Source organism: Excalfactoria chinensis, chromosome 3, assembly GCF_039878825.1.
Source record: "Excalfactoria chinensis isolate bCotChi1 chromosome 3, bCotChi1.hap2, whole genome shotgun sequence".
Classification (NCBI taxonomy): domain Eukaryota; kingdom Metazoa; phylum Chordata; class Aves; order Galliformes; family Phasianidae; genus Excalfactoria; species Excalfactoria chinensis.
The window spans coordinates 51,965,579-51,993,466 of record NC_092827.1 but is presented as its reverse complement, the minus strand read 5'-3'; the positions used below and the strand labels follow the sequence as shown (position 1 = coordinate 51,993,466).

General features: G+C 42.0%; 1 protein-coding gene across 1 annotated transcript; it reads left to right on the top strand.

Moving 5' to 3' along the window:
- Positions 1-205: 205 nt before the first annotated feature.
- Positions 206-27,888, top strand: SLC2A12 (solute carrier family 2 member 12). The gene is made up of 5 exons (XM_072332118.1): positions 206-488; positions 6,480-7,799; positions 23,694-23,816; positions 26,731-26,863; positions 27,612-27,888. Exons 1-5 carry the CDS (start codon positions 371-373, stop codon positions 27,706-27,708), a joined length of 1,791 nt encoding a protein of 596 aa, XP_072188219.1. The 5' UTR covers positions 206-370; the 3' UTR covers positions 27,709-27,888.

Here is a 27,888-nt window from a genome sequence, read left to right as displayed (position 1 = left end):
AAAACATGCGTATGACCACGAGGGAGAGGAGAAAAAGAGAGATCCCTTAAGCTAGTGGGTAAGGAATGTGCACCGTGCTGTGCATGAATGTCTGATGTCTCCAACTATTTGTTAAAAGGCAACAGAAATGCTTCCGACAGATGTCCCTCCCCTCGCCTGCAATAGGCTCCCAAGAATAGCAACAGCCTGTGTCACTGGAAAGGGCAAAGCCTTCTGAAATAGCAACAAAGTTGTGCACAAACCACTTTGTGGTCCGCATTTGGTTTCAGCCGGCTCCAGCAACTTGTTGCAATGACGAAAATCATCTGGGCTTTCCTGGCCAGTCTGAGGAGGACAGCCACCCTCTGAGAGGCTTCCAGCTGAGACAACGATGGTACCCGTGCAGAGTGCAGAGGAGCTGGGCCAGCAGTGCCAGGCAATGAGAGCAGGGGAGGATGAGGAAGGTGGCAGAGGCAGCAGGCACCTCCACCAGCTGCCGGCTGCAGCAGGTAAGGTGGCGGGACCGGGCACCAGCTGTTGCTGATCAGCAGCACATGTGCAGCTTGCAGGGTTGCGGGAAGACAGCAGCACACTTGGGCACACACTGTCCCAGTTCCTAGCAGTGTGAGAGGAGAAACAGCAAGTGAGGAGGGAAACACTGTCTACAGTTTTGAGTGGTGGCATACGTAGTAGTTTTCCCTCAAGCCCGATTGTTCGTGCATGAGTTGTCTGCTGTGTAAATCTCTTTCTTTTATGAGGGTCAGTTATCTGAGTAATCAGGGGACCCACTGCATACAAGATAAAAGTGGTGTTCCAACCCATGCATGCTTGATTCACCCCGAGGAGAAGTACAAGAAGGCCATGTGAGAATCACACTCGCTCATGCAGGGGGAGTTTTTGTGATGGTGTGCCAGGGGCTCCCTCCTGTCTCTTCTACCCAAGTATTTAATGAAGAAGCAGGGTTTCTGTGCTGACACTTAGAAGAATTCACTGCAGAATTTCTTCTGAAAAAGATATTCGAGTGCTGAAGCTGAATTTCATAGCTCTTCCACCTTTGCTGTACCACTCAAACAGTGTTTGTAAGTCACACATGGTTTCGCATCTCAGATCTCTTCTATTGCCAATAGGATCAAGTGAAACGGCCCATGAATGTGACTTTTCTCACACAGAAGACATCTGTGCCCAAATGGGAAAGTATCATTGCAAGCCAGAAATGACTGTGATGTCACAAGCAAGTTTTGTTCGCTTAAAAATGAATGAGCTGACTGACCCATGCATACTCAGATACCACAGGCTCAAATGCTTTGTCGGAGTGCAATAGTCAAGTCGAGCAGCTTCTGCTGACAACTGGAAGCAGAGGAAACAGAGGTTAATGAAGAACAGAAAGCAAGTCAGCAGGCAGATGTATTTAACATAACCCTGGGGTAGGAGGGAGCAATGCACATTGTTACAGGATGGCATTATCAAAGGGAAGCACAGCAGTTACAATAAGCTGAGACCAAAGCTACTGTAGCATGAGAGCTATGGTTAAAAGTGGATGAGCTTGGCCTTAGCCTCAGAAATTAAAGCAGTAACCTCAGAAATTCACAATCACCTTGCTAAGAATAAAAAGAAATTGGTGACTTTAGTGGAAAATAAGAAAACACCAGATCCCATTTAATGTAATGAAGAGCCAGGCTGCCTGTTGACATAATGAAAATGCATGTCAGAGCACTAAGAAAGGTGTGCAGGCTCTGCATTGCACTCTTTCCATTGATTCTAAGATTACTTGTTCATGAAATATCAATTTTACTCACACAATACATTCCCCAAAGTTACAGTGTCTTAAGCACACAATATTTCTCACCATTGTAGGAATTAAGATGCATGAAAATGTGCAGTACATTAGCTTCCTTCTGTCTCTTTTTTTTTTTTTTTTTCTTTGTTAAGTTCAATTTACCACCACCACCACCAACAATAATAATAATAAATGCTCTGGCTTTGTCTTTCATGCTCAGGTAGCAAGAGATGTGTTTGTCAAACAGTTATGACACTACCTGGCCCCAATGCTATTTTGGGGTAAAGTTAATATTTTATGAGATCATCCGGCTCTAATTGTAACATAACTTTGTCCCAAAGCAGCACTTTATTTCTTCCTATAGAGTTTTGTGGAGTAAAGATTTCACATCTCACATCAAACTTCTAGATGGATGGTTAGTTCAAAGTTGTCCTGGCTCATACAAGTAGTGTATCTGTTGAGCAAGTACTGGTTCTAAATAAATCTCAGACATTAGAACAGATCGGTGGGGTAACAACTATCTCTTTCCACTGCGCACCTGGATGAGACAGAAATTAACGATGACAATGCAGCAAAGATCATGATAGCATGAAAATGGGATAATCACCTTTGACAAGAAACAAATCCACAATTCAATTATGCAGTGATTCCCAACATATGATATCAAATATTTATGCTACATAATCACATGATCCACACGCTCCATGTTAGCAAAATGCTGCTCTGATAACAGTTTGGGGACTTTTGAACACTATTTCTTCATCAAGGCAAAATCTTTGTATGTTAGTTGGCACTCGGATGCAGAAAAAAATCTTAAAAATAGCTTAAAATTTTCAGATACAGATGCTGTAGTTTTAATATTTGTCATGGATAAATTAGATATCCTTGGCTCAGACCGTTTATCCATAATGCCCATGAAGTACATGGGCAGACCAAGTATTTTGCCTTTAGAAAGAGTGTATTTTCCTAAGTTTATGCTTGAACATAAGTAGAAAGGGGCACACCCTTAGTAACTTGGCCCCATCCTGTCCCATCAGCAGCACACTCAGCTATACTGCAACTGTTCTCTGTCTCTTTTTCAGGAACAAAGTATAAACAGTTCCAGAAAATGTTCTTGAAGATAAGTTTGTTTGCCAAGTAGTGCTGCTTTTGACCTGAGTAACAGTTATGAAAAAGCATTTTGTTTACATGAGAAAACTAAATGAGGCTTTCTAATCACTTGTCACATAGCAGCCACACACTGATTAGCCACAGGGCTTGTTGCAGGCAGGAGGAGAAACTTCTGTCTTCAGTGGAAGCCATCATTAAAGCATTTTCCCTTGGGCTGCACACCACCATACACTTGGCAGGCAACTCCTAAAAATGAGAGGAACAATCATTTTAGGATAAAGGAATAAGGGATAAAGCGAAAGAAGGAGTGAGAGAAGGAAAAGGAGAGGGAAGAGAGAAAGAGAGAAGGAAGGAAGGAGGGAGGGAAAGAAGGAAGGAAGGGAGAATCACAGAATCACAGAATCGTAGGGGTTGGAAGGGACCTCCAGAGATCATCAAGTCCAACCCCCCTGCCAAAGCAGGTCGCACAGGTAGGCATCCAGGCGGGTCTTGAATATCTCTGGAGAAAGATACTCCACAACTCCCCTGGGCAGCCTGTTCCAGTGAAGAAGGAAGGAAAGAAGGGAGGAAGGAAAGGAAGAAAGGAGGGAGGGAGGAAAGAAAGGAAGGAAGGAAAGGAAGGAAGGAAAAGAAGAAGGAAAGCCTATAACTGCCAGAAGCATTAAAAATGACAGCTAAAGGACTGTGAGTACAACTACTGCAGCATGCTTTATCTTGAAATGTTAAAGCAAAACATATCCTGTAGTCAAAGGAAACTTTGGAGACCTTAGAACTGTGGATGTGAACACAGTGAGGCTGTGGGTGGTGCATTTCAGCGATGCAACAGTGGGTCATCTTTGCTGTTGCAGTTATTTATGAGTGCCACATATATCTTGTTCATCACTGCTAAAAATGCATAGCTAATGGTGCTGACTATGTGGAAAAGTCCTGTTTTGTAGATTGCTCTATCAAATAATGTTACTGTACACTTTGTATCTGTTATAGTTTCCATGGAAATAAATAGGAGGCATTTCTTTCAGGGCAGATTTTGTGTATGTGGCCTAAAACAACTCAGTGCAGCCTGGGCAAGCCAAAAGGTTGGACATCCATGCATTAGAACCTACTTTCCACTCAGAGTTCTGCTTTAGCTATAGCCCATGGCTGCTTTTATACCACTGTGGACTGTGTCACCAGCAAGGATACTAGCTGACACAGTGAAAAACAAATGTGAAGACATTTAACAAGCTGCTTTACTTGGGGATGCAAAACTTATGTATAAGCTTAAGTCATACATATGTTGCTTCTCTAGCAACTTCCAGGTGTCCAAGCTCCATCTCCATCTGTGCAATCTCTCAGATTAAAAAAACAATAACCACCTCCATTGCACTGCTCTGAGGGATCAGGGGTTGAGGAAAGGACAGTGTGAGATGTAAAGAATAATGCTGGTGGCAGACTCCTTTAAAATATTTGTCTTGGCACTGCCATTTTGAATAAGGAACTGGAACCATACCAAACAGACAGCTGCATATTTAAAGAATTAAAAGCTGTGCAGAACAGAGTTCAAAGCATAAATAGGAGACACTGCCCAGGCTGCTTTGTTTCTGCTGGAAATCCTTAAACTCAATTTCTGTTCCTGTTACTTAATAGTTTTCTGTTGCCTGGAAAATGATAATAACATTTGTGGGTGATGTAACTGGTGATAGGACTGGGGAGAATGGCTTCAAGTTGTGCCAGGGGAGATTCAGATTAGATGTTAGGAAATACTTCTTCTCTGAAAGAGTGATCAGGTGCTGAAACATGTTGCCCAGGAAGGTGATGGAGTCACCAACCCTGGAGGTGTTCAAGAAATATTTAATGTTGTACTGAGGGACATGGTTTAGTGGGAAATACTGGTGATAGGTGGATGGTTGGACTAGATGATCTTAGAGGTTTTTTCCAACCTAGGTGATGCTGTGGTTCTATGATGCTACCTGCAGCCTGCCAGCCTGCTCAGCACAGGACACAACAGGCTAAAGCTGGATTGGGTATGCTCATTGATATGGGGCTGCTGCCTCTGAGCTACTGCCTGGCCCAAAGGAAGCAACCAGTGCTTCAAGGCCAGGGAGGAGAATTGCTGGGCAATACCTATTTTAACACATTTAACAGGCTTACACGTATATCCTGGCTCTGGAAGCATCAGTTACATTCAGACACCTAATCTCTTCTACGCTCTGAAATAACTCAGACTCCTATGGGCTGGCTACAGGGTGTGATGAAGGCCTTGTGCCACCAGGTCATGTCCAGGAATTGTTATCAGAGTTCTAGGTAGCATGGGGCAAAACTATGCTGGAGGCTGTGCCAGCAATTTAATAGGATCCGTGGCCCCCTTCCAGGGTTGGGGCCTGGGCTCTGGCATTATTTGTTTTAGTAGTGCAAACATCCTGCTGGGGCTGCTCTCCTCCTCCACTTGCCTGATTTTCCTCAGAAATGTAATAACTTCTCACCAATGCACTCAAAATTATTGGCAAGGCCCTTCAGGCAGTCAGCATGAGCAGAGAACCTTAATGTCTTAGAAAAACAAGCTAAAAATAAACAGTCTGTGTATAATTTTCAGTTATACCATATAGCAGAAGAATTAACTGAAATGTGGATTCTGTTGTGCTGCAAAAGCTACTCTCCTCAGGCACATGTGATTTCTCCAGCTAAGCAGGAAATCAGCAGTCAGTTTACTTTTTTCCTAGTTGTGTTGCAGCCAACATCGTGGTGTGGGGAAAATCATGCTGGGAGAATGAACAAGACCAACAACAACAAACTGAAGTAGTCCTCAAAGTCTAGAGTGCAAAAGGCTTCACAGTTAGTAGAACATGATCAGTGAAATCTATCTTGTAACAATATACAATGAATCGTGGTTTCATAAAATGAGTTTGTTTTAAAGTGGAGGTTCAAAGGCATATAATCTCCACTTGGTTTATGTTTTTGCCATCTGTTTTTTATTCCTAACATTGAGGTTGTCCTAAGTATGTGAAATATCTGTTTCTGATGTTCCAAAAAAATGATGAGCAAAGCCCATAAAGTTTGTAAATTTGTACCTTGGGGATTGGTTTCCCTCAAATATCCTGGCTGTATGCATCAACCTTCGTATGGCAAAGAAAAAACACTGATATCAGCAGCTGTCATGGCATCTTTAGGTGAAACAAAGGAATTAATAAGTGGTGAGGGATTATTTTATTACTTATTCAAGTCAAGGTTGAAACAGTTTGGCTGGAAGATTAATACTTTCCTTACCTTGAGAATGTCTCAAAGCAAAAATTGTTTTCCTATCAAAAGGTTGCATTGTCAGTGTTGCCTTTTGCAAAGATATTCCACAGAAGATTTAATTATTTAAGGTTCAACCAAAACCTTATTCACTTCATATTAGGGATGTCAGAAACCTAAAAGCATTGAAATTAACGGGAGCATTATATGAATTAAAAATTATGCACACACACACATATAGCACTGTATACAGCTACTGCTTCTGGGTTTGTTTGTACCTATTTGTTTTGCCTAAAAGTAAGTTATTAAAAGTTTTAATACTGGTTTTATCTTATGTTTAGTAGTGATTGTAAGTGCTGAAGAAATCACACTTCTAATTTCTTTTTCCCTCTTTTTTCAGGCTGTGGAACATTTACTTTACTATCTTCTGCCACTGCTGCTGTAAGTGGACTTCTAATGGGTTATGAGTTGGGCCTTATCTCTGGAGCTCTTCTTCAAATGAGTAGCATATTAGCACTCTCTTGCAAAGAGCAGGAAATTGTTGTGAGTTCCCTTCTTTTTGGGGCCTTATTTGCATCACTTACTGGTGGATTCCTGATTGATCGTTTTGGAAGGAGATTTGCTATTATTATTGCATCATCTCTACTTGTGATGGGAAGCCTGATTTTACTGCCCCATGAATCATTTGGAATACTTATTGTGGGACGAATTGCCATAGGTATTTCCATATCATTATCATCCATTGCAACATGTGTATATATTGCCGAGATTGCCCCACAGCACAGAAGAGGCCTTCTTGTTTCGTTAAATGAACTCATGATCGTGATAGGAATTCTTTTTGCCTATATTTCAAATTACGCATTTGCCAGCATATCTCATGGCTGGAAATATATGTTCGGCCTTGTAATTCCATTAGGTGCCTTGCAGGCTATTGCCATGTATTTTCTTCCACCAAGCCCACGTTTTCTTGTTATGAAAAATAATGATGAAGCTGCAAGAAAAATACTGGAGAGACTACGGGAAACTTCAGATGCTACTAAAGAACTCACTGTTATCAAGTCTTCCCTGAAAGATGAACATCAGTATAGTTTCATGGACCTGTTTCGTGCGAAGAACAACATGAGGGCCCGAATGCTGGTAGGGCTCACACTAGTCTTTTTTGTGCAAACAACCGGGCAACCTAACATTTTATTTTATGCATCAACTGTTTTGAAGTCAGTTGGGTTTCAGAGCAATGAAGCTGCCAGCTTGGCTTCTACTGGAGTTGGAGTGGTTAAAGTGGTCAGCACAGTTCCAGCCACAGTTTTTGTAGATAAGATTGGAAGTAAAACTTTTCTGTGTATTGGCTCTTCTGTTATGGCAGTATCGTTGGTCACTATGGGCTTAGTGAACCGTAATATACAAATGAATTTCACCAATATCTGTAGAAGCCAGTCTCCAGAGGATACCTATCAGAGACCAGGAAACCTCACTGGTGTCACCAATGGGAGCCTTAAGGACCTCTTTTCTAGTATGGCTTTGCCAGAAAGACTCTTACTCGACATACAGAGAAACCCTGATGTCACCAGGATAGGAGAACTGAACAGGACCACCCCAGCAGGAGGCAAAAGCAGGATGGGGTCTCACACAGAGAGTGGGGAGGTTCCCGTTGTCTTGAAATGGGTCTCTCTGGCCAGCCTGCTTGTTTATGTTGCTGCATTTTCCATAGGTCTTGGACCAAGTAAGTGTTTCTTTTCTCCATTTCTTTGTAATTATTTATTTACAAGTAAATTAAGTGCTTGGATGCCATGCCCACCAGGCAGTTTCCCACATGGGCAAAGCAGTGTTTTCTGCTTGATGTGCACTGGTATTATTGCAGACAGTCCTAATTGAACTAATTGTTCACCTTCAGTGAAGCTAGAAACTGGTGTAAGATTTGTACAGAAAAGTTTCAGTGCTCCTGTCTGTTTTTCCTCTTCATATTCTGATGTTTTGTTAACACTGGGAAGGTTAAGATATAGGCATTTGCTGCTGCTAATCCATAAACCTAAGGCAACGAAGAGCTCTCGGCCTCTGCATGGTAAGGCACCATCTAATTCATGAAAAGGCAACATGCCTTAGTCCAGTTGAAGATCTGGCATCCTGACTGTATAACAGTCTTCAGATATAGTGGAGAAATTCAAAGCATCATAGTTAGTGAGCAAACCAGCATCATCATCATCATTACTACCAATGCTGAAACAGCACAAATGGAAGAACACGAAGGAGGGTTGCTGTGCAACCTTCTCCTGAACATTTATGCCATTCCCAGGTATCAGAAACTAAATCTCTTCATTCTTCTTTGTTTCAATTTGCTTCAATAGCACTTGTATATTACTGTATTTGAAGGAGTTGATTTTTTAAAGCTTTGTTGCAAAAAAACACATGCACAGAGTTCATTATCTAGTAACTGACTTTATGCGCTCCTGTGCTCTGGCTCAAACCTGGCTTGCAAACACACTGTACTGCTGCACTATTATGATAAAAAGCTTTCACAAGAATAAAGCCCAACAATTACAGTAATAGCAACTCCCCTGCAGTATTTATTTATTTTAAACATTGCTCACTGGGAGAGCTGTGTGAGATAAACATTCATTGCCAGGGCAGCAAGCTTGGCCTTATTACTGCAGCATTGTTCTCTCTCTTGCAGACCCTGTTGGGGTTAGATTCTGTATTCAGTGATATGAGCCTAAAACCAGGGCTGCAGCCCTGTAAATAAATGTTGCTTGAGCTTTTTCTTGGATGTTTTGAACACAGAATTAACAACTCCGAGGGCAGGGATACAGATTCAAGCTTGGACTGTTGCTGTAAGCTACTTTCCCTTTGACCTGGCTGTAACTGGGTTCCTGGTCATTTGGGCTGTCCTGGTGTGACTCTGTTGGTAACAATGTCCACTTCCCTGATGGCTATGGAAACTGAGGTGTGTTGCCAGGCTAATCTGAGGAACCTTTGAGGCCACTGTTTGTTTCCTGACCTTTTTCTTTACTGATAAAGTGCTCTCAAACAGCAAACTGGTAAGAACAGGCACCGTCTCAGCTCCAGCTTGATAAAATCATGTATGCTAAAGCCATGGTGTATTTATGTGAAGCGAAGGAAAGCAAAGTGAAGTGAAATGAAGTGAAGGTAAAGTAAGGTTCAGGGGACATATGGGCATTTCCAAGTGCAGGCACGCAAAAATACAGTGTTCATTCTAAACTAGCAATGTATAGAAAATGCAATGGTAAGACGATCAGGAAGTTTTTGGAATCTGCAAAGGTTCTCTTCAGCATAGGCTGAGTTGGGGAGGAGGCCATGGTTTCTATCTCATACGCAGCCTTCAGTATCCACTGCTTAGAGTCCAAACTCCTGAGTGTATTTTAAAAGCCTAGATTTCTTATCCTTAGTGTGCCTTTCATAGTGTCATAGTATTGTGCGAGTTGGAAGGGACCTTAGAGATCATCGAGTCCAACTCCCGGGATTCGAGCCCTCTGTGTAGCAGAGCGGCACTTCTACCCCCTGCTCCACAGGGGGGATTCGAACCCGGGCCCCCTGGTGTTGCAGACGGGAATTCTACCGCTGCGCCACCGGGGCACACACCGGGCCTTTCTTAGTGTAAAGAGTAAGTGGGCCCCTTAGCCTCTATAAAGTAAACAGTTTTAACACATTCATGTTACTCAACTCAGTCTGATTTGTGGCTTAGACCAGACTGTTTGCCATCACCTGTTTTGCAGAGCTAGAAGGCATCAAGGCTGTAGCAGTGCTTCCAGAACTCACTGAGCTACAGCTGGGTGATGCTTGGTAGGCGGTTGTACTGCCAGCCCCCACCTCTGGATTTTCTGTGTTAGTGTCTCTTATAAGTGCTGGCTAGGGTGGTGTCAGTACTAGGGTTGTGTGATCTACAGATCTTATCAGGCTGTTTTGGACAAATCACAGGGAAGTTCTTGTGCTTTCTCTCCATCTTACTAGGCCATTTTTGGAACAAACTCAGCCACTTTATTTGGTGTTCTTGCTGCGCTACATTCTGCAGGGATAAAGGGGAATCTGTATAGCACCGTTAGGAAAATGGTACACCCTTCTTAGGGCAGATCATACAAACTGAGCTCTATCGTTGTTTTATAAATTACTTTTTCCTTTTTTTTCCCCTTCCTTTTCTGGGATTCTAGTCAAAGAGTTAGTTACTGTCTGAATGTGCACAGCAAAAATTTGTACATGCTGTATTTTTCCATTATTTCTCATTTATCCCCAAATTACATGAAGTAGATGGATTTTTAATGAATGAAACATACACTGAATGTATTCATTGCCATTTACCAAAGCACTCAGGCAACACACTGGTGAGTGCTCATAAATAGACAGTGAGAGATAAAAGCTGTTTTTGCATTACAAAAGAATTCAGAGATTAGTGAGCATCTGCATAGTCACCTTTATGTTTCCAGGGTGTTCTGTGTTTGTATCACTAGCCCTTAGGCAAGATGAAAGGAGAATTTTTGCTGCTCTGTTTTGGATTTATTATGCTTGATGAAATGGGATCCACTGCTTGTTCACACTCAATTTCACACAATCTTAAGGATGTTTTGTAGGTGCAACAAATCAGTGTTGCATCATGCTGCAGAGCAGCACATGCTGTCTCTCCAGGGGTGTTTGCAGAGGCAGTTACTAGCAAAGGGATCTTATTTGCCAGCTAGTCTTGTCTGAGTTGCCTTTTTCTGTACATCAGAAAGGTCATATGAAGATGGAAGATACTTACAGAGACTATGAGAAATCTCAGTCTACATGAAGAGTGGGGAACATGAAGGTCTGTCCCTGCGTATCATTCCATGGCTGTTTGCAGAGAGGCAGCTGGCACCACTGGAAATCTGAGCCTCAAAGAAGTAGACTTGCCATGCTTTGCACAGGGATCTGCGAGTGCAGGCAAATGAGATGAGTGCAGTGCAGAGGTAGATCATCAATTTGTCACCGAAGCTAAATAAATAAATAAATAAATAAATAAATAAATAAATAAATAAACAAAATCTAATTGTGGGACCCTTGGAGTTGAACTGAGCATATGCAAGAGTTTTCATTCTTAACAACTGGACCTTTAGCCTTTCTGAAACAGAATGAATGTCAAGAACTATGCTGCTTCCCTCACTGTCCCAACAAACAATATCCAAGTTTGGGTGTTGGATTTGCTTCCCAAAGATCTGATCCTGTCCTCCTCTACTCCTTCTGCACCATTTAGTATCAAAAGCTAAATATTACACGTGTGGGCAACTTGTCTCCAGATTTTCTCATATATCCACAGAGATCTTTGAAAGCATAAGCCCATGTCTTTGCACTGGGTGATCTCACCAATAAGTAGGTGAAAGAGAGATTGTAGCACCACACGTGTTAATAAAGAATTGCAGTATGCCCTGAGGCTAATCCTCTTTATCCTGCAAAAACCAGAGGGGTTCCAGCAATTCTTACGCTGAGAAGCAAGTAACATTAACTGAGTCTGCACCCAAATGGCATCTGTTTCCTAGGCCTAAATTTGTTCTAGCACATAAAAAGTGAGAGTAAAACAGGACTTGGGCAGTATCTCTTACAAGTAACACAGGAGCCCTGCATGCAGTTTAAGGGAGGAGGCTCAGTGCTGCTCACAGGTTTCTTTTGCTATGGAGTGGGGAATGCTTTAATTGAGAGACAGATGTTGAATGCATGTATTCGTATTGGGTGTGCAGCACTGGTATTTTGCTCGGAAGAGCTCTTTCCTCCTCCTCTTGGAACAGGTTCCTGTGTAACTGCTAAATTATTTATGCAGTTGGCCAATAAACTTCAGGATAGTTAGATGGTGCAAACTGCACCATCCACTTCCACAGTTCTGTGGAAGATGTGAATGCAAATCAGTGGAAGTACCTACAAGTGGGACTGAGAGGTATTTTCTTGAGAATATTCATCCTCAAAACTGTGTAGATACATGAAGTCCATAGATATTTATCTCTTTGTGGAACTGGGACATGAAATGTGCTATTACTACATATCTGTGAGCTTTGTGCAGCTCTCCAGTGCACAGGGCTGAACTCTCAGAGCTCTGATCTTGAAGGCCATCACAGGATCCTCTTCTAGGAGACTTCTCAGATCTGCTGGGATGCCCCAACCCTGAGCATTCAAAGCCCAAATAGCACACACGTAATGCTCCCAGAGCAGACCAGTGACTGAAGGAATGTCTTCTGGGTCTCAGGGCTTGGTACAAAGTAAAACCCCACATAGAGGTAGATATAAAAGAATTGCTTTTTACCATTTTTGTTTGTTTGTTTGTTTGTTTTTTTGTAGTGGACAAATAAATGCATAATAAGGCCAAAGGGAAGATTTAGAACTTACAGTAAACCTTGCTTTTCCACATAGCTTTTAAAGCCCCATCAAAACTCCAGTAAGTAGCTACTTGTAGAACTAGTACATTGGTATTAAGATCTCCTGAAGAGTGGAATAAGTTAAATATGAGGTGTATGGGACCCAGGTTTGAGCACCCATCTGACCCTGGAGCATGGAAAGATGGCAGACTACCAAGATGCCCTCAGGTTTCTAGTTTTATGCTGTTGAAATTCCTCCCATACAAGAGCCTGCAGTTTCATGTCCTCTAGTACGTATAACCCCAAGAGTGAGCAGTGACCCTACTTTTCAGCAAGCTGAGATGCACCATCTTTATGCAGCTTTCTGTGCGGGGCTTGTCAGCCCCAGGAAGAACAAACCCCACATGGGGACATCAGTGAAGACAAGCTCCTGTTGAGGACAAATCTTAAAAGCAGATTTCTGTAGGTGAAGCCCTAATTTAAGTTGACAGATGCCTGTTCCTAGTTTAAAGCTGGGAAGATTTGCCATGTTGAGTATATCAGAGTTTAATTTATATCAACTTGAATGGATGCTTTAAAACTGAGATAATTTTTTCCTGAAAGGGAATGTACAACCTGCTTGGATATTTAACTGATATGTAAGCCAGATTCCTCAGATAATTAGCAAAGGAAGATATTCTCTCCATCTATGGGAGGACTTTCAGATCCCTGCTCCCTGACCTCATCTCTGCAGCAGCACTGCTTTTCTCAGTGGCTAATGAGGGAATTTAGGGTGCTCAAGAAGCCATGTTAGATTGTGAAATTACATTTCCATGTGAAACCCACTTGTTTTGTCTACATTTTGCTGTGGTTCATTAACATCCTTCAAATGCAAAGTTTTATACCTGTGCCGGGGACAATGGGGGAGATGGAAGAATGATGAAAGTTCAAGGATTCTCAAGAAAAGTGAAATTGTGGAGGTAATGAAGGAAATAAGTCCCTTTTTCAGTCTATCACTACCCCTATTCAATTTTATGTGGTTGTCTTTCTTTATATATTTTATTGTATTAGACATGCCAGAACCCAGTCCTGGAACATTTCTCTGGAAGTCCAGAGAATCATGCTGGAAACAAATTTGGTCCACTGGACTTTGCTTCTGTGATTTTTAGATGAATTGGCTATCTATGTGAAGACATGATTCATTACTATGGTTAAATGCAAAACCTTTTCTGTCTTTCTCCTCACTTACTATATGTATCTCTAAGAAAACCCAGAACAGCTGGTTTCACACATGACACTGAACAGCCCAGGGACCTGACCACAGAGGTCATGTCTCCTGTCATGTTTATGATCCAGACTGTATAGGGCTGTTTTTTTTCTCTGTAACAAAATGTTCCTGGACCTATACTAGGCCAATAAATGCCCTACCAGAAACTAGAAAACGTTATGGGAAAGAGAGCTGTCACTATGAAAATGTTAACTCTCAGTGGACTTAGTCAGTTGTCCCTGTTTTGGAAGCCATATGGCCTTGCACTAACTTGGAAAACTAACTGGAGAAAGATAGGGGTGCTTAGAATTCACATCAGTATCTTTGGTGTTAGAGCAGTATTTTAGGCTTCTACAAAACATGTGGCTATTGTATTAATTTATAGTGCACATTAATTTGACATTAACAGGCATTCGTGCTCAGCATTGACTTGCATGACATTTGTTTGCAATGCTTTATTTTTCAGCTTCTACATTTTGCAGAGCATCTGTGGCTCAGCCTTACATTTCACAGAAATGAACAGCATTGGTTTCACATTGTTTTGTCGTTTGCTCTGGAAAAGGAGATAGCAGTGGGGATTAAATCAAGTGCTCAAAAATAAGCAAATGCTTAAATGCTTTCTTGGATTCGAACCAGAATAATAAACCTGGGAAATGGCAATATTGCGCTGTGAGTCAGTATAGAAAGTCTTATTTTACTTAATTAAAAATGGTCTTGGATTCTTTATTTTAAGAGAAGATTCCCAGCACTTCCCATTTGTACTGAATCATAGTTTAATGCATGCATACACATGGTTTGAATATGACACCTCTAGAATTTATCTAGTTCATTATTCTTGTGTTATTCAAGCGCTACTTTGTGCGGCCTTTGTTTCACACTCTCTGCACCAAGCTGCAGCAGAAAGACAGGCATGCCACAATGAAAAATAAAGGAAGGATTGTGAATTGCCCACTCATCCTGTTGCCTTGCCATGGACAAGCTTTATCAACACCCTCTTGTTAACATGTCACTTCTTTGAAAAATCAGTTTGTATCTTCTTGGTATGATTAAGAGAAGTGAAGTACAAGCCAGTTTAAGATAATTTTGGATAGCTCAGTGTTGAATTATTGAATTTCAAATTGCAAGGGTTGAGGGGTGGGGGTGTTCTTTAAAATATCAACCAAATGGGTTAATTTTATCTAACTTACTGGGGTCTACAATTCTGGGAGGCCTTTTTAAGTGTGAAAAATGTCATTAGGCAAGGACGTTTTTGCATTACTGAAGCATGGCAAAGCCAGCGAGTGTTTATCCTTGGCTATTTTAGAGCTCCATTTTGCAAGGAACAGAATAGTCTTGCTTAACCATTACACTGAAATTTGGCTGTACACTGAGGTGTACCCAGGTGTCCAAGAAGGCCAAGGGCATCCTGGCTTGCATCAAAAACAGTGTTGCCAGCAGGAGCAGAGAGGCAGTTGTCCCCCTGTACTCAGCGTTGGTGAGGCCATACCTTGAGTACTGTGTCCAGTTTTGGGCCCCTCACTGCAAGGAAGGCATTGAGGCCTGTTTGTTCCTCTGGGACATTATCTTCAGCTAAGTGGTGCACTGTCAAGTGAATCTAGAATACTATCATGTAGGAGTTTTCCTGCATTCATCTAGGCTGTCTATTATCAGCCATATTTGCCATTCTTATGTTGAAGGCCAAGTATTACGTCTAAGCATTCAGTAAATAATAGTGGCCTTTGATAGTCATATCAAAGATAATGAAAGATTTTACATTAGTTTTCCTTGAGCATGTTCTTGCAGGGAAGATCATAGTTACAATGAGATCTGTGAAAATGTTCATAGGGCATATGTCAAGCTTCGTAATATCCAGTTTCCATGGGGAGAAGGGGCTGGGAGAAATATTTAAGATGCAACCTTATCGTGGGGGAGCTTTGTGAAAAAAGCTAGAACTGTAAGAAGGATTTTGAGTGCAAGGACAATATTTTATGTCACCTGTGGAGGCTATCAAACTAAAGTGTGAGTAATAACGTATGAGAAAAATATATACCAGCAAAGTAAAAGTGGACCACCACATAACTGACAGGCAGTTCTGAGGACGGTGGAGACTAGCAGACAAAGTGCTACCCACCAGGATGGCCTGGTGGGTAAGGCATTGCATAGAGTTAGGGGATGGTTTCTCACTTAGGCATCTAAGTTCCTGAAGCTTATTGAGTTCTGGGAGGAAAACATGGAAGATTTCCTCAGAAGGAAGGGGAGCACAAGAAGGAACCCAGTTTCTGTTTTGTTTGAAAATCTGCTCTTAAGAATGAAGGAGCACTGAAGGGTGTCTTGTGTGGGTGAATCCAGAGTCTTCAAAATTTCTCTTTGCTCCCTCCTTCCAGCACAAACCAAAGCAAAGCATGAGCAGCAGTGAATAGAGAGGGACTAAAAAAATGGACCTCCGTGGTCCTCTCAGTAAATAAGTCTCTATTTTAGAAGGCTTCTTATCCCTTCCACGGGGAGCTTTCTGAAATGTGTACACAAATCTCTGTTTTGCAAGAACAAAAGCTTAAATTTCCCCCATTATGTCCCAACAGCACATTTCTGTTGTGCACCTCCCAAAGCCCAACATAGGTCCTTGAATACTAGAAAAACAGGTTCACTTACCCCACCCTGCTGGGTAATTTCTCCCCTCGATACTTTTCAGAAGAGAAATATGTGAAAATATGAATTAATTCATGTGCAGTTTCCTTGTGGATTGGGGCCTCTGGCTTCTGTAGTCATTGCTCTGCAAATGCCTTACAGGATTATCCTGGATTCAATATTCTGAACAAATAAACACCTACAAGCAGGAATACACATTTCAGTTTTTAATTAAAAGGCCATTTTGAATGACTGTATGTGATTTATTATAGTCAATCATATTATCTCTTGAAAGATTGTTTTCATGTTTTTCTCTCCCTTTTTTTCTTTCCTTTCTATGTGCTCTTCAAGCTACTCTGTCTTGATGGGTACATATGAGTGTCTACACAACAAAGGATGAGAGACAGGGATGCTGGATGTGAAATCCATTTGCAAACAGGATTGTCATCTTGTATGTCATCTTAAATCTGCTTCTATTAGGGGACCTGAAAAGAGGTGTAGATAATAATATGCCTGTCTACACTAGAGCTATGATGCATCCTTCTGATGCACTGTTATTGGGCAAGATGGGCCCCAAATCACATCAACTGAGGCAATTTCATCACTCTTAGATCCTTATACACCTCTCTGTTCTTGACTAGTAATCATTTGGGTAGGAATCACTGATATAAGAAAAGTCTTCTTGTTTTTGACACCTTTGAAACTGCAAGGAGATGTACAGTAATTGAGTATCACTGGAAACATACCTAAGAAAATATTGAACTGCTTGTATGAAACAAGAAATATATATTTTTTCAAGTTCACAGAGATTAAAATTGCAATAGTAAATACAAATATGTGTTGAAATTCAAGTTTAAATGCACGATCACAACAGCGATAAGCAGTTTGTGGGAAAAAGATGCTGGGACAAAAACAGAGGCGATGCATGTCTTGCTGCCCTCCTCCACAAGTGTCCCAGGCAGTAGGAGAAGGAGCTAGTGCATTGATCTCACAGTCCCTTTCCCAAAACCCTCCTGCAGTTTGAACATGAACTGAAGGAAGCAAGAGTGAAGGGTGAATTCCCTCTAACACTGTGAGGCCTGTTTGGTCTGTGTATTAGCAATGCAAATAGTTTGAACTGTGAACAATTATTTTTATGTACTCTACTACACCCTCAGAGATAAAGTTCCACTTGTATTAATGTATGATACTTGAGTCAACCCAAAGGGTTAACCATTAGGAAGAGAAATGTACTATATCAGAAGAAAATATAAAGAATCTAAGCTCTGCCCTACCATACTAGCTCCTTTATATCATCAGCAGTGTTAAGCTCCTTACAACCAGCAGCTGTAAAGTTGCTTGGAGAGTAGGAATAGTTGAACTTTACAGCGCCTTAAAAGCCATAGAATGAAGTATATGTTATCTTCAGCAGTAGGGATGGTATCCAGACAGAGGCATGAGGTCAGCTGTGGCTTCTCCTGGCTCCCCTGTCCCTTAGTAGTAAAAGCATTCAGCTCCTTTCCATGTGGACACAGAAGCTGCAGGCACACTGCTGGCTGCCCACCTGCTCTCTGAAGGAATACAGCCTTGCATTTACTCTGTATTTGCCATCTATTAATTTTGAGCAGCCACTTCAGTTTCACTTTCTGGGGCAGTGCCACAGAGACAATTGCCTTTCATTAAGGTCTTTCATTTGGTCTCTGACAAAAAAATGCAGGCAGAATTTTAGTCCAGAAACCAGGTACGTGGAAATCTCAGGGAAGGTCATGAGCCTGGAAAAACATGTGGTCTTGGTAAAGACACGTCCTTTGAATTCCTTCTTCTCATGGCAGCTCCACTGTTGCTTGCTTGCATTCTTGCACATTTATTATTATTATTATTATTATTTTTTACATGTTCTTAGAGGGTCTGCCTGCATTGCTGTTGGGATAATCCCATTCTCCTCTTCTCTTGGACCTCTGGTTGCCACAGTCCTCTCCTTCCAGAGCATTATATACTTTTGCCTACTTCCCTGCTAAGCTGTAAACCTACTTAATCTCTTTCCAGAGTTTTTACCTCAGCAGCTTGAATTCTTTCAACAATTCCAACAGCTGCTTCTAAATTTCACCACATAGAGTTTGATCTCACACGATACATGTACAGGAAAGGAAAAAATGCTAAGCAGCAAACGAATAGCAATGGATCTAATATTTCATTAATGAGAGCTGCTGAGCAGTTTCCAATTTGCTTCCACCTCCTGGCAGGAATAAGGACAAAACAATGACATTTTTCATTCATGTATCTTGAACGTTGAGTACCCTCGACCTCACAGCATTGCTTAGATATTCTCAGATGGTTCTGCTTCTCTGGTGTCTGAGATTTTTTATTATTATTATTATTGTTTATTACTTACTGCGTAGATGGAATGAGGAAGAAATCACACAAGGGTCTAAGGCACCTCTTTACTTATGGCCATAATATAAAACTCATTATATTGTCGGCTTAAACAAAAAGGCTTCTCAATCCATTAACCATCTCCAGCTACAGCCAGCAGCAGGTGCTGAGGGAACATATAAAGAGAAGGCACCTGCAACATGCACAGCAAATCCTTCTGGATAATTATGGGGCTTCGATGCTGGAGATTTATTTCTACTGTTGTTTGATAGTCCTGATGGATCCTTTTCCACAAGAATAGAGAAATATTGTTTTAATATCCAGCATTTCATAATTTTAACTCAATAATATTTTTTCACATATGAAGCATCTCGTGCAAGTCAGCTTTGCAGTTAAAATAAGCACTGCCAGGAGAAACACATCCTCCTGTCTCCCCTAGCAGCTGTCCCTGCTGACTTTTCCTGGTTTGTGTCTTCTGAAGAGCAATGTAAACCTCTCTCCTGTTCACATTCACAGTGGTATAAGCATCAGGTCTACTTCCCTCTACTGTCTTTTCTAAGCTGGAGTCCTCATCTGCCTAATTCATAGAATCACAGAATCATAGAATCATAGAATTACTCAGGTTGGAAAAGACCTTGAAGATCATCAAGTCCAACCGCAGCCTAACCAGTAGCCTATCTCTTAAAAAACAACCACAAAACAATACCACAACAACAAACCTCTGCTAAATCATATCCCTGAGTACCACATCCAAGCGACTCTTAAACACATCCAGGGATGGCGATTCAACCACCTCCCTGGGGAGCCTATTCCAGTACCTAACCACCCTTTCTGTAAAGAAGTTCTTCCTAATATCCAACCTAAACTTGCCCTGGTGCAACTTGAGGCCATTTCCCCTCGTCCTGTCACATGTCACTCGTGAGAAGAGACCTGCCCCACTCTCACTGTAAGAAACTTTCAGGTACTGGAAGACAGCAATAAGGTCTCCCCTCAGCCTCCTCTTCCTCAGACTAAACAGCCCCAGCTTCCTTAGTCTCTCCTCTTAGGGCTGATTCTCCAAGCCCTTAACAAGCCTCGTTGCCCTTCTCTGGACCTGCTCCAGTACCTCCATGTCCTTCTTGTGCTGAGGTGCCCAAAACTGGACACAGTACTCGAGGTGAGGCCTCACCAATGCTGAGTACAGGGGCAGGATGACTTCCTTAGTCCTGCTCACCACACCATTCCTGATACAAGCCAGGATACCATTGGCCTTCTTGGCCACCTGGGCACACTGCTGGCTCATATTCAGCCGACTGTCCATCAGCACACCAAGGTCCCTTTCCGTCTGGGAGCCCTGTTCAGGGCCAATTCCATAACTTTCTATTTGGCACTTACAGCTCAGAGCTGACCAAACCTTCACACAGCATATCCAAATCAGGGGTATCACATTTATGGGAGGCACTACTGTATTTCTAACAGCTTTCTCCACTCAGTTGTTTTGCTGTGCTATTTCCTTTAATTTTATTCAGTTGTATCTATCTTTTAAGCCCCTAATCAGGTAACAAACATTCTCCACACCACCACTAAAGCACTCACTCCAATTGCCCTGAGTATTTCCTTAAAGAAATCATGCTTTTTCTAATATTGTTCTCCTTTCAAAACAAAATATTATGATAGGCTTTTTCATTTCTACAATAATTTTGATTCTGATTCTGAAATGTTACAGCCAGTGAAACAGAGCATCTTTGTAACAGTTACACCTTGAACAACTGCGCAGCTTTAAAACATGATACATTTTTATTCTCTCATTAATTATCTGACATATTGCTAAAAGGAACCATAATCTATGCCATATAAAATGTAGGCCCAGCAATGTACCTCATCTTGCAGTTTATATAGTCTGAATGGGAGTGGCTGAAGTCTTCCACCTCCACCATCATAATTATTATTCTTTCAGATTCTCTTGTACTTTGTATAGAGATGAATGTCCCAGTCCTAGTCAAGTGGTTGTTGTACCCGCATCCTCTGCTCTTCCCATCTGGGGAAGGAACTTCAGTGCTAAGAGTTTCTGTGATACTGGAACAGTTAAAAGCCTTCTAATGCAGACCAATGTTTTCTTTGAATTAACCATGTCCACAAACCACCAGTGGGTGGATTTTCTTCTCCAGATAAGATATCACACAACTGTACATTTTCCCCACAGGTCAGTGAGGTGAGTGCTATATGAAGCCTTTGCATGAACAAATCCTCATGCACAGAGACTTGTGCTGGGCTCTGAGCCTCACTTCTTACCGTACCTGAAATGGAAGGCACCATCTCTTTCTTCATCTATTCCACCAACAGCAGCTGGGACTGCTGAATCAGTCACTGAAAACTGTTCTGTGTGCAGTGTGGTTCCTACTGCAGTGCCTTTCTGCAGAGAAGACAGAGAGGTGGTTGTGGTGGTGGGAGGGGATGTTATTTGGACCCTGGTTTCAAGCAAGGGCTGTTTTCCCCTGTGCAATGCAGCTGCTTAGGCTGGTGGAGGCACAGAAGCCAGTTCTCTCTGCAGAGACTATGGGAGAGTACAGGTTAAATTTCTGAGGCAGGCATGCACAAGGTAGCAACAGCCTTTGTGAATGGCAGCAGAGCCTAGTTCCTGGCTCCCCGGGAGAAGGCCACATCCCTCTGTACCTACAGCAGCTGCTGCTTTTTGGCAACAGTACAAATAGTGAAAACAATCCCAGAGAGGTGCTAAAAGCAAAGAATCGATCGTTATCGCTGCCTCAGCTTGGGGAAGGGGATAAACAGAATGTAATAAGTGTCAGATTTCTACAATTGCAATTTCTCTCGGGGAAATAAACCTCTCCACTCCTAGCCAGCTAAGCAGAGGTCAGAGGCATGCCAAAGGAAGCAGCTACCATTAGCAGACATGAAGAACAGATCTGGTAAGCCTGCCTCAACTAAATAGATTGTTGAAATAATAATGGCTAAGCATTACTCTAGCTGATGCAAATGCACAAGAATTTTGGTTTATTAACAGGAAAACACCATGTTTCAGCCCCACAGATGAATCGCATTAAGGCAGAAAGGGCCAACCTATCCTAGCAAAAATGCATGGCACTGGAGCTGCTGCAGAATCACAGTTTCAGCTGTAGTACAATGCAGCCCCACATGCTCACCCAGCTCAGGGCTTGCCCTGTTAACAGCACTGGAACATGGTCCATCTTCAGGGCCTCTGCAAGCAGGCACTGCCAAGTGCTTGAATGCAAGAAAGCCCTTGAATGAGCAAAAATAGAGCAAAATTCCCAGGAAAAAAAAAAAAAAAAAAAAAAAAAAAAAAAAAAAAGTATTCCTAACCCTGTCATCTGGAGACTGGCTTGTCCCCTGCAGAAAACAAATCTGAATTCTTTCAGTCTATTTTAACCCTGCACTATGAATATTTTCTTTGCCAGTTTTGGTGTATAATCAATTTCTCTGGTGTTGATCAGCTTCTGGCTGCAATAATATCCTATGGCAATGAAGCCCACAGGCTGGTTACCTACTGCTAGAAACAGTGTATTTGTATTCTGCTTGCTCTCTGTGTTGCTTTGTAGCTGGCACTGTATCGCTGTGGCTAACAAACTGTGCTTAAGCAGCCCTGATGCTGAAGTGGGGCAAAACACAGCAACAAGGTTTTCACGCACTGCTAAGGGTTGACTTTGCTCAGGAGCCAGACAAGTTGGCCTGACAGTGAGGAATATCAAGTTTCTTTTTACTCACCCCTCCCCTTCATTATTTGTAGAGACCACATAGAACTTTAGACTAAACCATTTATTTAGATGAAAGTTTGCTTTCTCAGCAGAGTGCTGTTATCCAAGTCAGCAAAATAGAAGTCTCTCTACTGCTTTCATTGTATGATGCCCATGTGTCTCTGTAACAGCATCAGGCTCTTATGCATTGTGGTCTTGATTCCCGCTCCTGTTCCTGGGCTAACACCACCACTGTGCCAGGTGGATCTCAGCATGGGAGGGAAGCTCACTGTAATACTCCGTAAAACTTAATGACCAAATAAATCTGGGTCAGCTCCAAAAATTATTACTGAATTTGAATCTGTGGTACAAAGCAGTCTAAATTTGGGATTGCTGGAAACCACTCTGTTGAGTTAAGGCTCTGGATTCTTTCCCTTTAACTTGGTCCTGCATAGTCTTTTCCACGGCATTTTTCCTTTCACACCCTCACCACCTCAGTCACACAGGAACCCTGCAGTCATCCAAAAGAACAACACAGCATGACACATACTTGGCCACAGAAGGTCAGGTTTCACAATGTGACTGTGTGTGTCCATCTGTTATCATGCAGAAAACATGTATCAGAGGACCATGTATCAGAGGACCAACCTATAATGTCCAAGGGCCTGAAATTATACTTTGTCTGCATTTACCTCTCTGCCCTTGTGCTGGTTGTCTGATGACCTACGTCTTCTCCACAGAGCAACTTTGAGCCATTGCATTTTGTTCATGAGATAGAGAAGATGAGTTGGTCATTTTAATCTTTCTTTTAGTAATGAGGAATGGTGCAGAAATGTGGTGGCTTTTTTTTTTTTTTATTTATTTTTTATTTTTTTCCTTGATGCCAAGGTTGCTATTCAGCCAGTTCTATATTAATTAATTTTTTATTGACCAGAAATACCAGCACTGAGGTCACTTACATTATGGTGTGATACGAAGGAGCCAAAAATCAGGACGTCTGCCTTCATTTATCCCTCAGCAATCTCACTGATTCATAGCAGAGAGCTGGAACAGCGAACATCCCACAGCACGGTGGCCTGATTTATAAGGCAGAAGAAACACACAGTGCTGCTCTGAGACCTGGGATTACTTTGGTTTGCTGCCCCAGCCACATCAGCATTACATCACTGAGTTGTTTATGGTGCTCCCTTTCATGAGCAGATGTGCTGTCAGCCATCACTTACTTCCCAGCCTTTCCTGTTTCCCATGTGGAAGGTGGCAATGTTCCCATTGCTGGTACTACTCAGGGTGGACCCTCATGGGGCATCCCCCAAACTTCCTTATTCTGCCAGGAGGCTCCACGTGAAGCCATCTGAAGTTACAGCAAGTCATCCTTTCAAAGATGTTTAAACTTTTCTTTTTATCTTCCATTTCAGTGTCTTGGCTGGTCCTGAGTGAAATTTTCCCTGGTGGGATCAGGGGACGGGCCATGGCTTTGACATCTAGCATGAACTGGGGAATAAACCTTCTCATCTCTTTGACGTTTTTGACCATCACTGGTAAGATTTCTCTGTGTTCTCCTGAGTTGATAATCTCCTCATGGACATAAAGTCTCTCCTATGCAGACAGCACTGCTGAAATTGAACCCACTGTGCCCAGGAGCCAAACTCAGAGACTTACTTGGGTGCTGTACGTCGATGTCATGATAATTTCCTCCACACGTTTCTGAGTCTGCCTGCAGCAATTCTGTGTCTCCCACAGACCATTTTAAAAAAAAGCCATTTCCTCAGTAAGATGAAAATATATGATATTTAGGATTTAGCCCTGCTCCTTCTGAAGTCAGTGAAAGTTCTGCTCTATATTAGATCACAGCTTTTTGGACTAGATATAGTTTTCCTCAAGGGATTAAAAAAAAAAAAAAAAAAAAAAAAAAAAAAGAGAGAGAGAGAGAGAGAAACCGAGAGAAACCATTCTATAGAAATCAGTCTTATTTTTTGCAGGATTATCCCAACTTTGAGCAAATTTCAGTTAGAAAAAGGAAGGCAGAAGTGTTTCATGTTTTAATACAAGAAAGTAGACTATCACAATTAATAATCAAGGGAAAGGCTTAAACATCAAGTTGAAACATCAAGTTGGAAATTCATTGATTGGCAAATATTTTTTTTTTTTTTCTAATTTAATTTCATAGGAAGTTTTGTGCATTTTGGTTTACAGTCTTTCTCTGAATCATAGAATCATAGAATTACCCAGGTTGGAAAAGACCTTGAAGATCATCAAGTCCAACTGCAGCCTAACCATAGTACCCTAACTCTAAAAACCCTCCACTAAATCATATCCCTGAGTACCACATCCAAACGGCTCTTAAACACATCCAGGGATGGTAATTCAACCACCTCCCTGGGGAGCCTATTCCAGTACCTAACCACCCTTTCTGTAAAGAAGTTCTTCCTAATATCCAACCTAAACTTGCCCTGGTGCAACTTGAGGCCATTTCCCCTCGTCCTGTCACATGTCACTCGTGAGAAGAGACCTGCCCCACTCTCACTGTAAGAAACTTTCAGGTACTGGAAGAGAGCAATAAGGTCTCCCCTCAGCCTCCTTTTCCCCAGACTAAACAGCCCCAGCTTCCTTAGCCTCTCCTCTTAGGGCTGATTCTCCAAGCCCTTCACGAGCCTCGTTGCCCTTCTCTGGACCTGCTCCAGTACCTCCATGTCTTTCCTGTGCTGAGGTGCCCAAAACTGGACACAGTACTCAAGGTGAGGCCTCACCAATGCTGAGTACAGGGGCAGGATGACTTCCCTAGTCCTGCTCACCACACCATTCTTGATACAAGCCAGGATGCCATTGGCCCTCTTGGCCTCCTGGGCACGCTGCTGGCTCATATTCAGCCAAAAAGGTTGAAGAAAATATGGGATGAAAGACAAGCTATATGAGAGAATTGGAATTCCAAATTTACTTTAACTCTACATTACTCAGCAACAGATGAAGAGGCAGGCAAGCAAGTGTTATCAGACCCACAAAAAGTTGAGGCGATTTCATCCTGTTAGGTATATTTTTAAATGGAATATTCAAATTAAGTCTGATCTATGACTAAAATGAGTTTCACATTGGCATTTTCTCAGAGAGAGAGAGAGAGAGAGAGATTGAGAGGGAGAGAGAAAGTTCTCTTTTGATCAAAACTAGGATAAAATATGCCAGGTTAAATTCAGTGTGTCTACACTAGCACTTTAGCTTCTTTAGAAGTAATTTTTCCAGCTGTCTACACTTGGTGGCACTTTGGTTTCTGTCACAGAGCAGTCTTGAACTGCTTTTCAACAAAACCAAATGGGAAAATGTACTATGAATGCTGTCTGTCAGCCAACACGTGTTCAGACCTTGGGCCACACTAGTGTAGTGCCGCCATCACACTAGAGCTAAGGAAATGTGCCTAAAATCAGACAGTGTGCATCTTGCATACTAGTTGACCTGGAATTACTTTCCTGTCATGCAGTGCTACTTGTTAACGCACACATAGTCATTGCTCTGGTCTCAGTTACAGTGAATGCAGATCCACAGTAACTTTGCTGGTTTAGCAGGTGTGATCTGGATTTCTGAAAATGTAACTGTATGCAATTACAAGTTCTTTGTGTGGGGTAGAAAGGCAGAATTGGAAAATCTATCTTCAGACAAATTTATGTGGAGGTCAGTATGGCCAGCAGGTATCTGATATGTAAGACAGCACTTGGAACAGAAACTTCAGCTGCCATTTTTAGCTCATGATACAGCTGACAAGTGTCTCATCATTCTGGTTTAGTTTTAGCAGGGAAGGACACTAAGGGTCTGCCTATACAGAAGCCTGTGTGTGGGGAGCTTTCCAAGAACATGACAGTAGTGGTGGTCTCCATTCCTTTCGCCTGAGGACCTCTCTATCCCCTTAAGCTTAAAAAGAAAAGAAAACAAAAAACAACCCCAAAACCCTGAATTCTTGGCTGGCCCCATTAGGAGTTGGTCTCTTTTTGATGCAGAACCCACAGCTTGCAGCAGAAATTCTGGGAACTGACAGCCTGGTGGGATTAACTGAGACAACTGCCACAGTGTGAAAAATGCTCTTATTGCTCCATGAAAGAATGTGCAAAAAACCCAGACATGGGTGGAATTTCAAGTCACTTGTGACCCCCAGTGCCCTGGCATGAAACAGCAACAATGGTTGCTCACTGTTTCTATCCAAAGTGACAGCAAACAAAATAAATCAATGGGTTTATGCTAAATGGGTCAATATGGGCTCCTTAGGTTTTTGATTTTTTTTCTTCATAAAGACTGAAACAACAAGAACATTTCAAACTGTAGCCAGGCACAAATAAAAGAGCCAAGAATAACAGCCTAACTGCTTTCTAACATCTCCTGAGTGTTTGGGGCTGTATCCTATAGAAACATAGCAGCAGAAAATGTAATGTTTGAAAATTAAAGAATTTTGTTTGTTTGTTTCTTTTATAGAGCTTATTGGTTTGTCCTGGGTGTGTTTCATTTACACGGCAATGAGCCTAGCATCCCTGGCTTTTGTGATTGTGTTTATACCAGAGACGAAAGGATGCTCGTTGGAGCAAATATCCATGGAACTGGCTAAAGAGTAAGTACAAAGCATGACTGCATCCCCGTGGTTCCAGAGAGACAAAACCTCTCGGTGATGTGTACTAACAGAAAGGGAATCCAAGCTGATATATTTTTGGAAAAGTCATGTTTTTTGAGGTTTGAGCTTGCACATGCTAATCTCTCTGGCAAGGCAAACACTTTGCTGTTGTTGGTGGATTGACCCAGAGGGGATGGTGGTTTCCAGCAACACTAATGACTGCCGGACTCCCCAGCACATTTGCTGAGTGGCCTTTCGAGGAGGAGAGAGCCCTGCTCTCCCATTTAGGCTGTATTCCTTGGCTTGTAGACAGGGAAAGGGAAGGACAATGATCCTGTCTTCAGTACTTCAAGCCTCTGTATGAGTTTGGATAGCACTATTAGATGGGCACTTTTTGCATGTGTTTACTGAGTCTGGTGACTCTGTGGTCTCAATTTTTATTATCAGTGTGATGCTCATAATCCCCCCATCCTTTTCAGTTCTTTTTAGCTATTGATATATATATATTTAGCTATATATATACATATATGTATATAAACAAAGCAGACTCTTCTAATGTATCTGAAGAGGATATGTACCTGCTTTTTTACCAGCCCCAGACCAAAAGACAGCTTAGCTTCCACACTCTTCCACACTGTGGGAGGGCTGGGGTGGTGGTGAGTGGGGGCAGTCCTCCCATGCAACACATCCTACTGACACTCAATAGCCATATTTATTTATTTGCTTGTTTATGTATTTTATTCTCCAGTAAATACACAAAGACCCCCTTGTGCTGGATGAGCCAGCGCAGGGAGAAGCTGGTGCCAGTGGAACTGCCCAACAGGGAGAATGAACAGATCTACTAGAGCTGGGCAACCAAGGCAGCCTTTGCCAAAAGACTGACTCAGAGAGAAAAAATAATGCTGACACTACGATGGGACACATGGTATCTTTGTTATACACAAGATAATCTCTCTCTTATTTCTTAGTAGAGCTTCTTTCAATGGTAGTTTATGATCAGCATTAAAGATTGTTGTAGTTTGTAA